General features: G+C 52.0%; 1 protein-coding gene across 5 annotated transcripts in view; it reads left to right on the forward strand.

Annotated features, from left to right (window-relative positions):
- DNAAF9 (dynein axonemal assembly factor 9) overlaps positions 1-7,047 on the forward strand; it is a 165,756-nt gene extending 158,709 nt beyond the window's left edge. For 3 of the 5 annotated variants that reach the window (XM_046679049.1, XM_046679052.1, XM_046679050.1), the window contains 4 exons: positions 291-496; positions 1,569-1,673; positions 3,023-3,116; positions 3,689-7,047. In XM_046679049.1, the coding sequence (XP_046535005.1) occupies positions 291-496; positions 1,569-1,673; positions 3,023-3,116; positions 3,689-3,801 (518 nt within the window). In that variant the 3' untranslated portion in view covers positions 3,802-7,047. The remainder of the gene's footprint in view (positions 1-290; positions 497-1,568; positions 1,674-3,022; positions 3,117-3,688) is intronic. The other 2 variants (XR_006891119.1, XM_046679051.1) reach the window with 2 other exon arrangements.
- The last annotated feature ends 6,912 nt before the right edge of the window (positions 7,048-13,959 follow it).

The raw sequence follows: 13,959 nt of genomic DNA on the forward strand, positions 1-13,959 counted from the left end.
GGCCTCTCAGGTCTCTGCTGAGACCCACCCACTCCACGTCTACCAAGAAGGCTTTCATTTTTAGTTCCTTTCTGGGTTAATAGTGTCCACTTGATCACTGAATCAGCCAACCTAGAAACTTATTTTGCTCCTTTCTCTCTTCATCTTTTCTAACTTGCCACCAGTCATGTCAGTTTTCCCTCTTGCATATGTCTCATGAATCTGTCCCTAGCCATCTACACTATACAGTCATAGTGTAACTTATCCTGTGAGGGCAGGGTCTCAAGGACTGACATGTGTTCTCCTTGCAGACTCTGAGAGAACCATGGAGGTCTGCCACAACACTCTAGCCAATTCCTTGAGCATCATACCAGTTTTGGAAGGACCCACGCCACCGCCCGACTCCCGAAGCACACCTCAAGACAGCAGCGGGCAGCAGGAGTGCTACCTCGTGTTCATCGGCTGCTCCCTGAAGGAGGAAAGCATCAAGGACTGGCTGCGGCAGTCAGCGAAGCAGGTGGTTGCCAAAGCCCAGACAGATTGGTACAGATATGATGAGCACTTGTCAGGGCTGTTGCTGGCCTTGAGAAAGAGGCTCCACTGCCTGCCTGCTGCCTCTCCACTGGTCTGCCCCGACAGGCTCAGCCAGAACTTGCAAGGATGCTTTAAGAGTGGGAGGAAGCCACTCAGGGCAAATTCAAGGCAGACTTGGTTTCATAGCCAATTCCAATTCTAGTTCCAAAGGCAGATTGGAGTTATTAGGTTGCTTAACTAGGACCTAAGTGAAACCTAGTTGTTCCATGTGGACCCTTGGTCAACCTGGTATTCTAAACTCAAAATGTCTTTTCTTAACTGAACCTAGTTCAAAGACTCCTGTGTTCTGAGCCTAGAATCTCTTGTACTTGGGCTCTCTTTCTAGAAGGGAGAAACAACAAAGATATGGTTAGAGCTATTTGCAAACCAAGACTCGAAGCATGGATAGCAGTGAGCCCTGAGGCCCTGGAGACAGGTGCAGGGGAAAAGGAGACTTGCCTATAAATGCACACAAGCATCTTTAGCCCGATACCACAAAGAAAAGTAAAACCCAGACTAGACTTAAAAATTAAAAATCCTTCAATATGCCTCAAGTCTTGGGTGCTAAGCCTCTTAGCACAGCCTTAGAGGTTTAGCTCATCCTAGAACTCTGGAAATAGAGTGGGCTGGGGCCTGGGTCTTTTGTAGATGCTCAGCTGGGACCTGTCTTTTATACTGAGGAATGGCTGCCTGTAGGCTTTGTCTTTATCAGACTCACCTGGATAAACTCCTAAATGGTGCTTGATCATGGGACCTCAGGTTATTGCTTTGTCTGCATGTCTGTCACTGGTGACGCTTAGGGTTGAGAATCTACAGAGGTGGAACGTGCCTATTTGCAAATGTTCTCCCCTGGTGCACAGGGCTCTATGGTGGGAAAGTAGTCTTCTTGAGGGGCAGACAGGCAGGATATTGTGTCCAGGCCATGACAGCACTTGTGCTTTTCCCTCCACTGGGATCTTAGTCATGTATCTAGCCCCCAGAGCCCTGAGCCCTCACCCACCCATGTACTCCATCAGCTCTTTTGGGACCTGACCCCTCCCTACATCTCTGCACAGAAGCCTCAGAGGAAAGCCCTGAAGACCAGAGGGATGCTGACCCAGCAGGAGATCAGGAATATCCATGTGAGTACGCTGCCCTGGGGGCCTAAGCCCCTCAGTTTCCCAAGGCTGACCTTCTAGGCTTGTGCAGCTCCATCTTTTAGAATTCCCTTTAGGATTCCTACAAATAAGGGGCTATTTTTAAGGCCTGCCGAAGGTCTTGCTTCTCTCAGGCCACAGAGGGAAGCTGGGTGAAGAGAAATCTCAGCCCATCTGTCCCTTGCCCCAGTGACGAGGGCAGGGTGACCTCTGGTGTGACCTGGGCATAAGATCGAGGAGAACCATTGCTTGTGGGAGGAACAGGTGATGTGCAGCCCTGCGTTCTCACCCTGTTCAAGCAGCTAAAGTAATTATTTTCTCCCCCGATCCCTCTGTCCTAGATAAACCAACGAGGGCTCTGGAAAAACCATCTAGATCCAAAAGCTGCTCATGGGCATGTTGTAGAATCTTGAGGCCAGGACAGGAGGCCTCCTGATGAGCCTCCTAACCTCCAGGCTGATTCCCAGCCTCTGCCCCAGGTCCCATGCCTAATGGGGTCTTTTCCTGATGGGTTTGGGAACAAAGGCTGAAAGGGATAGAGAGTCCAGGTCTCAGCATGGGCTCCGTCACCAGTCCCAGTAATGAGCAGGTGGGCAGGCCTCTGGGACCCCAGGAGCTCCTGCTTTGGACTTGAGGAAGGCCCCTTCATATGTAGCTCCTACAGGACCCTGGTGATCCTGGGTGCCCCTGGGGAGGACAGAGTGGGCACCTCAGAAGGCAGTCCTTGTAGTGTGTATTCCCCCAGAAGCAAACCTTGTACAAGGATATGAGTGCAGGTAGTTGTTTTGTAAGTGATTCTAGGAGACACTAATAGGAAATGGGAAAGTAGGAAAAGAAAGAGGAGACAGCCAACAAAGGGTGTGTTATCAAACCAGTACCACTGTGGACAGCTGGAGCTTAATCCTATTAGGAACTCCCAGAGTTCCTCCCTGAGAGGTGGGGGAGATGGTAATTCCCTGGCACATCGAGCCTTCCACCCACGGGGCAGAGTGGGCTATCTTGCTAAGATAATAGCCTCGGTTGTTTTTGTTTTTGTTTTTGTTTCACAGATTTTATTTTTCCTTTTTCTCCCCAAAGCCCCCCAGTAAGTAGTTGTATATTTTTTAGTTGTGGGTCCTTCCAGCTGTGGCACGTGGGATGCTGTCTCAGCATGGCCCGACAAGCAGCACCATGTCCCCTCCCAGGATCCGAACCGGCGAAATGCCGGGCCGCCGAAGCGGAGCACGCGAAGCCAACCACTTGGCCACGGGGCCAGGCCCTGTTTTTGTTTTTAATGCACGAGTGAATGATAGAAAGCAGTCAGATAATTCTAATAGGACTCTTTTTTCCTATAGGTGAAACGCCATCTGGACCCCCTACCTGCAGGCTACTTTTATAATGGCACCCAGTTTGTCAACTTCTTTGGTGACAAGACTGATTTTCACCCACGTATCCTTGGAATCTGGGGCAGTGACACTGGGGGTGTATGGAAGCCTGGCTGTAAAGAGGGTGTCTTCTAGAGCTGCCGCAGCCCAGCCCATGGAGGAGCTGGGTTCTGGGAACACACAGTAAGCCACAGAGGCAGACTTGTCGTTCTGGCCTCTTAGAGCCATTAAAATTACATTTCCCTTCATTCAGTGATTGCTGATGTTATTCTGTGGGCTATAGTTTAAATGTAGCTGTTATGATATCCTGAGTTCTGTGGTCATCAGGGTGTTAATTTACACATTGGAGACTGGGCCTGATTACAGTAGTTAATCTGTGAAAAGGTGGACGGGGTGCTCTGTATGCTAATGAAAGCTGGAGGGCTCAGTTCTAAGACTTCATGAAGGACCCTGTGCCAACCCCTGTCACATTCTTTGCAGATGTGGTGCTGCTAGTATATAAAAAGAGCCCATCAGGTACCTTCTGTGCAGACTGGGCACTCACCACCTCGGTGTCCCGCACCTCACCTGCCCACAGATCCCAGCAGACTCTCTTGTCCTCCTGGCTCAGGGCTTTCTTCCTTAATAGGATGCCAGTCATGGACCAGTTCATGAATGACTACGTCGAAGAAGCCAACCGGGAAATCGAGAAGTATAACCGTGAGCTAGAGCAGCAGGAATATCATGACCTCTTTGAACAGAAGGCCTAGAGGAAGGCTGCAGAATGTCCACCCTAGAAATGGACGTTTAGAAACAGGGTGTCTTAACCTCAGCTCTCCCGGAGGCCCCTCCCTGGAGGGGCTGTCTTTGTTCTCCTTAGCCTTTGTGTGCTGGCTTGAGTGCATGTTGTGTTTATTCTGTGTACAGTGCTGAAGAGCATCACCTGCACCACTGATTTGGGAGGGGAGGGGGGTCCTCATGGAGGATGAGCAGACTTCCAGGATCTCTGGGTCTCTGGTAATAGTATCTACTTTGGGATCTTGAGGCACTGTGCAAGGGTGGAGAGGAGGATTGGATTGTAAGGAGGAACTGCTGGGATGCAGAAGGAACCCTGGCTGCCCAAACCATGGCCACACCTGGAGAGCCAGGCCACCATAGGCCTCAGGCCTCAGACACTGCCCCAGAAGAGCCCTATCCCCAGTGGAGTGCCTGCCTCCCTGCTTAGGCCCCTTCCATGGAAGGAACTGGCCCTGCTGGCCCTGAGCCCAGTCCTGGGGGGAGCAGCACAAGCCATGCCCAAGCCCAAGCCACAGAGCCAGCAGCTTGGGCCGAGGTCAACAGCTTGTTCTAAATGAGGGGATTTCCCTTATGGAATAACCTGAGGGGAAAGGCATGTTACTCTCCAGAAGCATGCGGCTTTTGAATTGACACAAGCAGTCTCCTTAGGATTGGTTTTGAGCTCCCCTCATGGCATCATTCTGCTTTGCCTAATTCAGGGACAAGAGCAAACCTGCTGTCAAGACTCCCTGGTGATGCTTTGCCTCACTGTTGTGGGGAGCATCCTGCAACTGCTTGGTCTTAAGCCCTGGGCTCTGATCACTTGTGGGGCATCCTTGAAGGGGATTCAGTCTCCAGCACCCAGCCTTTCTTTCAGCCTTGCCAGAGAAGGCCTGGTTTTCAGCCACAAACTTCAGGAAACTTGTGCCCCCAAGAATTGTTGCTGGCCCTGGACTTGTTCGGCTCCTGAGGACCAGGAATTTCAAAGAATTCCAATATCCAAGTTAGAATTCCTTCCAGTGGCTTTGTTCTCAGCTGGACCATCAAAGCAGACGGGAATTACAGTGAGTCCCATGCCTGACCTCCAGAATTTGTGTAGGGGAGGGGGGTTACAGGCATGATATTTAGGTGATGTCTGTTAGGACTTCAGCACCTTGGCTGCCTAGATTGTAAATGCTTCCTGAATTTCACATCCTTTTTGCATGCCTTAGGAAGAAGCACATAGGCAAAACCAGCCAAGTTTTCAGTAATGTAGAGGGGTTTTTGAGAAAGGTCCCTGGCACAGAGGGGAGTCAGAGACAGGATAGAGCACATTTGGTCTGTGTGCAAGTAGTAAAGCAGTTGTTAAGAACTTGTCAGTAAAATGTACTTGTATTAGAAAAAACAGTTTGTATTTGAAGCCAAACAAACAAAACTCCAAATACCATCGCATAAGAAATCTTGCATGAAGAAAGGCTTCTGAAAAGGCCGCTGTGCTCCAGTCCCAGCTCCCAAATCTGCTGGTGACAAGGGCCCAGGTGTGGAGCCCAAGTCTGGGAGCCCTCACTTCCAGCTGGCCAGAGGCTGGGGTCCACAATGGGCCTTCCTCTGCTTCAGAATCAATAATGTAGATCTTAAGTGCAATTGATGAAATAAGCAATGAGTTACTGTAGCTTCCTTTAGCTCTACCGAGCTCTTTTTAAAAACTCAAACTTGAGCAGCCTTAGAAAGGGGGGGGGGGGGGGAGGGGGGGGGGCATCATAGGCCATTTCCTCCAGGAGGGTTGCTGTGAAGTTTTAAATGAAAGCTCTAGATGTAGGAGCTCGAGCCGTTTCCTGGCTGCTGCAAAAAAGAGTTTTTAAAGAGGGGTCGGAGCCCGCGCATAAAAGCGGGTCTTCCCACTGCGTGGGGCTGTACTACTACGTGGTGGTCTCGATTTCTGACCATTGTCCATAGAAATGCTCTCTCACCAACTTGCCCCACTGTCCCAATTCCTCTTAGAGGGAAAACTGTGATTACCTCAACTTGAATATGAAACTGTGATTGAAAAAGGTCAAAACGTTAAGTTTCAAAGCCAAAAGGGCAAAACTGGCTGAGGCCTCCATAGACACTCCTCAGCCTGCTCAGGAGTGTGAAGGGGCACATTGGCGAAAGGGCATTCTTTGGGGTGCACTTGCTGTACCCCTGGTGAAGAAGCACCCTAGCTGTGCACAGTGTGAGCTCTTTGAGGACTGAGGCCGGGAGGATGCCTCCTCCCCGAACTGCCTCTTCCGGAACCTGCGGGGCCTCTGGGTTCTGACTGTGAAGTTTAATATCCACTTGACTCCTCCAGGTGGAGGGACAGGGTCTTAGGCTGTTTCCAGGAGAAGGGCTATGACACTGTTTTAGATTTTGACCTTAGAAGTGGATACCAGGGACTCAACAGAGACCTGGGTTGTGGCTTCCTAGGAACGGGCAGAAGTCCTCCAGGGGCTTACATGCTTTTTGCCAACTTTCCTACTAGCAGCTTCAGTTTTCTATCACCGAGTGAGTGTGATAATCTTGAAGTCGCTGAAGTTATGGGTTATTTTACGTTTTGATGTGGGATTTTCCTTTTTTGATTGGAAAGAGGAGGCAGAAATTGGAGAAAAGGGATCACCCTAGGAAGGGGCCACTGGCAAGGAGTGTAGTTGGCCCCCACCAGGCCCTGGGGGCTCTCTGACCTGGGGCCTGGACACTGGGCCCTGCAGGTCACAAGAAATAGTTTCCTCCTAAATTCTATTAGGATTTTGGAGAATTTTTGCACAGTAATAAGCTCTGGGTTGTTCTTTGGGCTTCTCAAAAGGGAAAAATTAACTCAAAGACTGTAAACTGTTAAGTATTCCAGCCGTGTTGCTGACCTAGTTGGATAGTTGTACCTCAAAAAGTAGGTGAGAAATGGCTTCCTCATTATCCCAGGTTGTCAAATACTAATGACAGAAGAGCTCACTTACGTGCCAAAATTCACTTTTATACTAGTTTTTCAGTGCTTTAATATTTGTAACTTAAATTTTAAAACTCATATTTACAAACACTACTGTAACTTCAGTGAAACTGAATTGTGTGATTGAAGCTTTTTGCTTATTATAGTATTTATTACACTACTTAATTCAGTAAATATATAAAAGTAGCCTTCAATTTATTTTTATATTATTTTACATGTTTTTACCCGCAGTTGTGTATGTGAATTTACCTTGGTAATGAGATGTAATGCTAAGGACCAATAAACTGTCACTGAACGAGCAAGGCCTCCCAGAGTTGCCTGTCGCTGTAGACGCAGCCCCGGCGGGATCGGGTTGAAGAGGTGGCCCGGTTGAAGAGGTGGCCCGCCCCCTGGCACTGGGGACCTTCCTTCAGCCTCCCCTGGGATGCCTCTTCGCTGGAGCTCCCATTCCCCTCCCCAGACTCCAGAGCGGCCTGTGGGGAATGAAATTGCTAGGAGGAGACCACCCTTGGGGTAGGCACTCTCGGCGAGTCCCAGAACCCGAGGAGGGGCTCGAGGAAGCCCGCTGTGGGCACGAGGGTTTTCCGGAGCCCCGGGGAAAAACCCCGCCACCGCACCCTCGGCGTCCCTGGAGAAGCCTGTCTGGGCCGGCGGGCCCGGGATGGGTTCGCGGCCCGCGCCGCCCCGGCCAGGCTGCCGCAGGAACCGTTGCTTCCCAGGCTTGTCGGCTCGTTCAGTCCCGGCCCAAGTTCCGCCGAGCGGCCGCTCGGTCCCGCTTTACAGATGGAGGACGACCAAGGCGCGGGGGTCCAGTCACTGGCCGGTTAAACAGAGCCCCCGCTGTCTCTCCCGGCCTCTTCACGTCCCGAGGCAGGCCGGCCGAGTGCACGAGCCCGCGGAGGACCGGGCACAAGTGCGCCCCCGCGCGGGCCCCGCCCCCCTCGCCCACCTGCCCTCGGCGCCCGGTGCTGCGCGGCGCGGGGCTGCGGCGGGGCCCTGGCTCCTCCGGCGGCCTCGCGGGCCGCGTACCCCTGGGGCGCCACTCTTGTCCCCAACTCGGGCTGCGGGGAGGGACCTCTGCCCTTTCGGGAAAAGGGCTGACTAGGGAGGGACACCGCCGCGACGCAGCGCGTCCACAGAGACCCTGCTTCCTGTCCCACCCTCAACGCAGGGGCCTCCGGACAAGGGACATGCCCCACTGGGAAGATTTGGGAGCTGGCCCAAGGAGGATGGAGCAGCCTCCCCAGGCAGCTTCCTTCAGTGGGTTGGGGTGGTGGTCTTGCGTTTGGAGGTTCTATGTGGTGGATTAGTCATGTACAAACCAAATGCAAAACGGCTTGGCAGGGGCCGGGAGAATAGGGGGCGGGAGGTTAGCAGCAGTATCACCCTCCTCAGGACGGCCTTCCCCAGAGCCTCCCGCCGCCCCCATCCTGCAGGGCTAGGTTTGAATCTTGGTGGACTCCTGTGCTTGCCCTTCCGGGATCGGCCAGGGTTTGGGAATTACCCCCAAAGAAGTGTCAGGGAGGTAGGTATGACAGTAAAGGGCAAAGGGCTCCCCGGCTGGATAGTCTTTAAGGGCCAGGATGACTTAAAGGCCAGGAAGCCTGGGGACCAGGGAAGGGGGCCCATCCCCACCTGGAGCCCACAGTAGGGGCAGGGGACTCCTGAAACCTGTGGGCATGCTTGACAGACCAGCGCCCCTGAATCAGGGAATCCTGGTGGGGTAGACATGTGGAAAGTGATTTGTAGCAGAGGGTCTTGGGTGGAGCTGCTGAAAATATCAGGGCTCTCTGAGGAGCAGAGAGAAATACTGATGTATTAATTTCTATCATACAGTCTAGGAATAGTCATGACCAAAGAAAACATGACCATGTATGCCCCACTTCCAGCCCATGACGGAAAGGAAATGGCTTGGTTGCTATAAGAAGAGTAGGTTGATAGCAGCTTCAAGTTAGCTGGGCCCAGGCACTCATGTGTGATCAGAGCCCTCTCTCCATCCTTGGTGGCTTCTCTCTCCCCTGCCAATTAGCTTCCTCTAGGCCACCAGCAACCCCGACACCCCAAAGGCAAGACCCAATCTTCCTCTCCAGAGGCAGCCCCAAAGGCTGGGGTCACAGTCCCATCCCTGAATCAGTCATAATGGTCAGGAGTATTCTCTTTGGCCTGGCCAAGGGTCACTGTGCACTTACAAGGGCCCCCAACACCACTTAGGAGCTGGGTCCCCCAAAGAAGGGCTTGCTCCCCTAGACCAGTAGTGCACAACCCCCTACAGGCCATTTCTGAGCTTTTTCTGTTAAGATCAGATACCTATTTGATTTTTAAAATTTTCCTTTCTGCTAGTCTTTTCTAGTACAGTGAGAGCAAACAAATTTTCTTCTGTTGTGGTGGTGGTGATAGGAGTGGTGATTTTTAACAAAGGGAAGAAAAATTTCATATTGAAAATATTCTATCCACTAAGACAGGTCCCTGTCCTGTCCCGTCCCGTTCCCCCCCCCCACCCCCACCCCCACCCCTGCAGACAGAGAAAAGGCTCTATAGTGCCCCAGCACACCCAGGGACACCAGTGTTCCCTGGGAGCCTGTTTGAGTTATCTTTTCTTCCTAAATAAAAGAAAGATTATGTAGACTGTAATTGTGAGGGCTGGACTGCTGCCCCACATTGCTGGAGGCGAGAAGTGGACCAACTCGAGAGAGACTTTGAAGGAACAATTCACAAGACAAAATGACTAATCAGACAAGAGCAAAGGGGATGACCTAAGGTGGAAGTGGAAAAAGCCAAAGTGGAAAAAAACCTAACGTTTTGAAACAGTTCCAAAAACTTTTTGTTTCATTCTCCAAAAATTTGAAGAAAAATAAATATTTATTCATAAATTATTCCTATTTTGCCCAGGCCTCTGCATTGCAAAATTGACCGGCCAAAATAATTTGGTTAAAAAAAATTGCATCAGGGTCAATAAATGTTATGTCAAACTAGTAAATGACTACAAATCTGTAAAAAAAAAACAACAAAGCTAACCAAATAAAGTATATGTTTCCATTTTATCCTACAATCATTACTACTGTTCTTCCTGTACCAATAAAGAAGTTTAATTTTTTCCTCTCATGGCTTCACATTTTTAAGAAACTTTACATCTTTACTCTGAAATTTCATGCCTGGATGAATGGACAAATAATAGCAAAATAAGGACAACAGGAAGAGGAAAGATGGTTTGATAACCAACAATTCATGGAATTTTCTAGCTAAAAAGACTCCATTTCAACCTCTTTGTTTTATAGATAAAAATGATCAGAGACCCAGAGGTTGGAGGTCTTGCCCAGGGCTGTTGCCCTGCGCCTTCCCCCTAACTTTCCCTACCCTGTGCCTCCAGCTTCCTGTGAGGCGCTGAAGCTCCTGCGAAGGGTGGTCTGAATTTGGGGCCACAGGCAGTGTCAGCCCTGAATGGTGGGCTTGAGGCAGGACCTTGGGCAGCCCCTTGACATGGGGCACCAGTAAGAATGAGAGCCATGCATGGAGGACATGGGGTACACAGAATGGCCAAGGAGGGCAAGGTTGGCCAGGAGGGGGAGGGGGAAGACCCCCCCTCCACTCTTAGGGTCACCAGCTGGAAGGCCTCAGGTGGCTGGTATTGGGATTCAAATGAAGTAGGGCCTGGGAGTAGATGGGGTGGGGGGGATTTGGGGCCATCCCTGCAGCATTTGTTTCAAGACTTGCTGTATCTCTCAGCATGCCCAGGGAAACTTGTTGGGAATACAGATTCCTGGCCCCCTCATAGGACCTACTCAGTGAAAATCTCTGGGCCCAACCTGGGAATCTGCATTTAGCAATTCTTGGGAAGTTCTAACATGACATGTGTCTACCTTGGAGGGTCCTGCCAGGGGAAGCCACTGGGCATCACCACGCACACAGTGGGGTGGTGGGCAAGCATCTCTAGGGGGCTTGGGAGTGGAGTGGGTGAAAGTAGGTCAGTGTTTGGTGATATCTGTCTGCCAGGGGTTTCTTGGCTGAGAAGCTAGGGTGTGCAAGTAAAACCCAGGCCAGAGAGCAGAGGAGCCTGACGTGAGGATAGTGGGCCATCCTGGAACCTTCCTACCCGATAGTCTGCTGGCCAGATAGAATCATGGAGCAGAGAGCCGTTAGACCTCCGTCTGGTGCTAGATTCTGACTGTGGGTTGCTGGGGCGGGGGCGGGGCGCAGCAGACAGATGTCATTCTGAGGGGAGCAGGTCCCTGTTGGCCCTCCACAGGGCTCCTTGCCCTCCTGGCTGCCCTTACAGGAACCTGGGTCTTTCTCTCAGTAGGGGTAGATGACACCTGGAAGGGAGTTAATGCTATGTTGGGTACCAAAGAGTCTTCCTCTCACCCATCTATGGGGCCTGAACATGTCCCCCAGGAAAGAGGGGAGGCCTGTGGAGGCCATGTTCCCTCCCCCAGGTCCCACAGCATCACCGGAGGAATAGTGTGGGAACAGCATCTCTCCTCCTAGTAACGGCGAGGGGGCAGTGCAGCTGCAGCTGGAGAAGGGCTGTAAGGGACTAGGAACGCTGGTCAGGGCTGCCTACCCTGGGCAGTGGGAGCCCCAAGAAGCTTGTAAAACCCGGGTGACTCCAGGGAAAGCTGACGGCTGCATAGCGTAGGAAGCCACGCTTGCCAAGGCTCCAAAGAAGGCAAGGGCAACAGGACAGGGCAGTACAGATAGAAGGAATCAGTGACGTTTGAGGAGTCTGGGGTAAGAGGACGGAGGCAGAGGGAACCAAGTGTATCTGGTTAGGGTACTGGTTAGGCATGGCTGGAAAACCTGAGCGGGAGAGGAGATGAGAGGAGGAAGGGATCATCTGGAGGGCTTCATTGGCTTGAAAGCCTCTGGGAACTATATATGGGTTCAACACGTCACAGGTTTATTGAGCACCTACTACACAGGGTGCTGCACTGGTGAAGGACACGCAGCCCTGCTCTCAGGGAGCTCATGGTCTAGGCGGGGAGACGATGCCCAGACAGTAAAGTAAGAAGAATGAAGAAGGCTATGCCACAGAGTTAGGGGCCATGAGGGTCTGTGATGGAAGGAAACAGGAACCTACTTTAGATGGTGTGGTGGGGGAAGCCTCTCTGAGAGCTGAAGAATGATGAAATGAGCCCTGGTAAGAGCTGCGGACATGCCTTCCAGGCACACTATCAAGGCCTGGAGGCAGGTGGGGGCTGGTTGTGCTGGAGGAACAGCTGGGAGCCACCCTGGCTGGAGCAGCACTCCCCTAGGAGCAGGCAGGATAGGACGAGGTGAGAAATAGGCAGGGGCCAGGTTGTACGGCACCTCCCACCCCACACCCCTACTCACCTAGGCCACAGCAGGGAGTCTGCTTTGGGTTTTGTTTTTTGGTGTTTTTTTCCTAAATCCCATGAGAAGCCATTGAGGGGCCAGCCCGGTGGCACAGCAGTTAAGTTCGCATGTTCGGTGTCTAAGGTTCGCCGTTCGGATCCTGGGTGCGGACATGGCACCGCTTGGCAAGCCATGCTGTGGTAGGCGTCCCACATATAAAGTAGAGGAAGATGGGCATGGATGTTAGCTCAGGGCCAGTCTTCCTCAGCAAAAAGAGGAGGATTGGCAGTAGGTTAGCTCAGGGCTAATCTTCCTCAAAAAAAAAAAAAAAAAAAGAGAAGCCATTGAATGTAGAGAATGGATGGGGGTGGGGCCAAGTCAGAAGGCCAGATGATGGGCCAGGCTGGATGCACAAGTGGGCAGAACTGTGCCCTATTTTGAAGGTAAACTCAACAAAATTTGCTGATGGATCAGATGCAGATGAGTCGGGGTGACTCCCCGGTCCAGAGCAGCTGGGCAGATGGTGGACTCAACTCTATTTTGCCTGAATTTCATTTGAATTGCCTATGAGCCCTCCAGGTTTGGGGGAGAGAGGTAAGTAGGCTGTGGCATGTTGAAGTCAGGAGCTCAGTGACAGGAGTCGTGAAACCTGACAGTCAGCTGCGGCTGGTAGAGAGCCATCGATCCAGGGGAAGATCCTGGGCTGGCTGACACTGAGAGCGATGTCAGAGGAGGACGTGGGTGCTGCTGAGGCCGTAGGGGCTGGGAAGAGAGCAGAGGCAGCCAGAGCAGTGTCATTGGAGTGATGGGGACAAAAGATGGGTATGAGTGGATGGGAGAGAAGCAGGGAGAGGGTGTGGAGACAGGAACAGAGATAACTCTTTGGAGAAATTTGCTCAGAAGTGCACCTGAGTAATTGAGTAGTACCTGGAGGGGGGAATTCAAGGGAGGGTTTAGCTTTTTTGTTTTTTAATAAGATAGTATAGAGTTATTTCTCACTCCAGATTCTAAAGTCTACAGGCATAAGTGGCATGCGGGGAAAACTGAGTTCAAAGTACTTTGGAAAGCCGTCAAGTGCCTTGTAGAACCCAGCGCTCATGGTTGTGTCCACAGTCCAATAAAGTCTGAGACCTCAAGTGAGGGAATGTGTGTGCCTGTGTCTGGGTCCCTAAACCGTCTGCCTGTGTAAGGACTCGGTGGGGCACAGGTGGGGCAACCTGGGGCACCTGTATTTGCCATCAGCCTCTGATCCACAGAGGGCAGGTGGAGGGTGGGAGGACTAAGGGAAATGGCTGTTCACATTGCAGTAGGGGTGTGAGGGTCAGGGGCTCTCTCCAGGGGAACAGAACCCGCAGAGGCAGCGCATAAGGCTGCAGCCCGGAAGGGGTCAGCATCAGTTCCTCTGAGAGTCAGGTCCATAGACCACTAGGGGGGAGGCCTTGGCTGCAGGCTCCTGTTTCCTCAGTGAGCTAAGTGAGGTCCTCAGATGAGGGAGGAGGCTGCAGTAAGAGGAATGGGAGGCTGCCCCTCAATCCCCAGGGACATCCTGGTACGCGTGGGTTGGAAGCTCCAGGTATTTGGGAGCTACTGTTGACTGGAGAAGGCAGATGCAGAAGCCTAGACATTCCCAGTTGGGAGGGGCTGGGGCAAAATGAGTGACTTGTCAGGGGTCCAGCCCCTGCATCCCCCCTCCCCCAATCCTGCCTGGCTCCCTGGGCCATCAGCCTGTCTGTTCTTCAGTCCCTCATCAACCTCCCTCCCTCACCCCCTTGACTCTGGGAATCTGTGCTGTGGGCTGGGCGGTCCAGCTAGAGGGCGTCTAGAGAAAGTCCCAAGGGCGGAGTGGAGGGGTTGCCCAGGATGACCCCGTGTCTCTCCTCCCAGGCCCTGCTCAACCCGG

Source organism: Equus quagga, chromosome 12 (assembly GCF_021613505.1).
Source record: "Equus quagga isolate Etosha38 chromosome 12, UCLA_HA_Equagga_1.0, whole genome shotgun sequence".
Classification (NCBI taxonomy): Eukaryota; Metazoa; Chordata; class Mammalia; order Perissodactyla; family Equidae; genus Equus; species Equus quagga.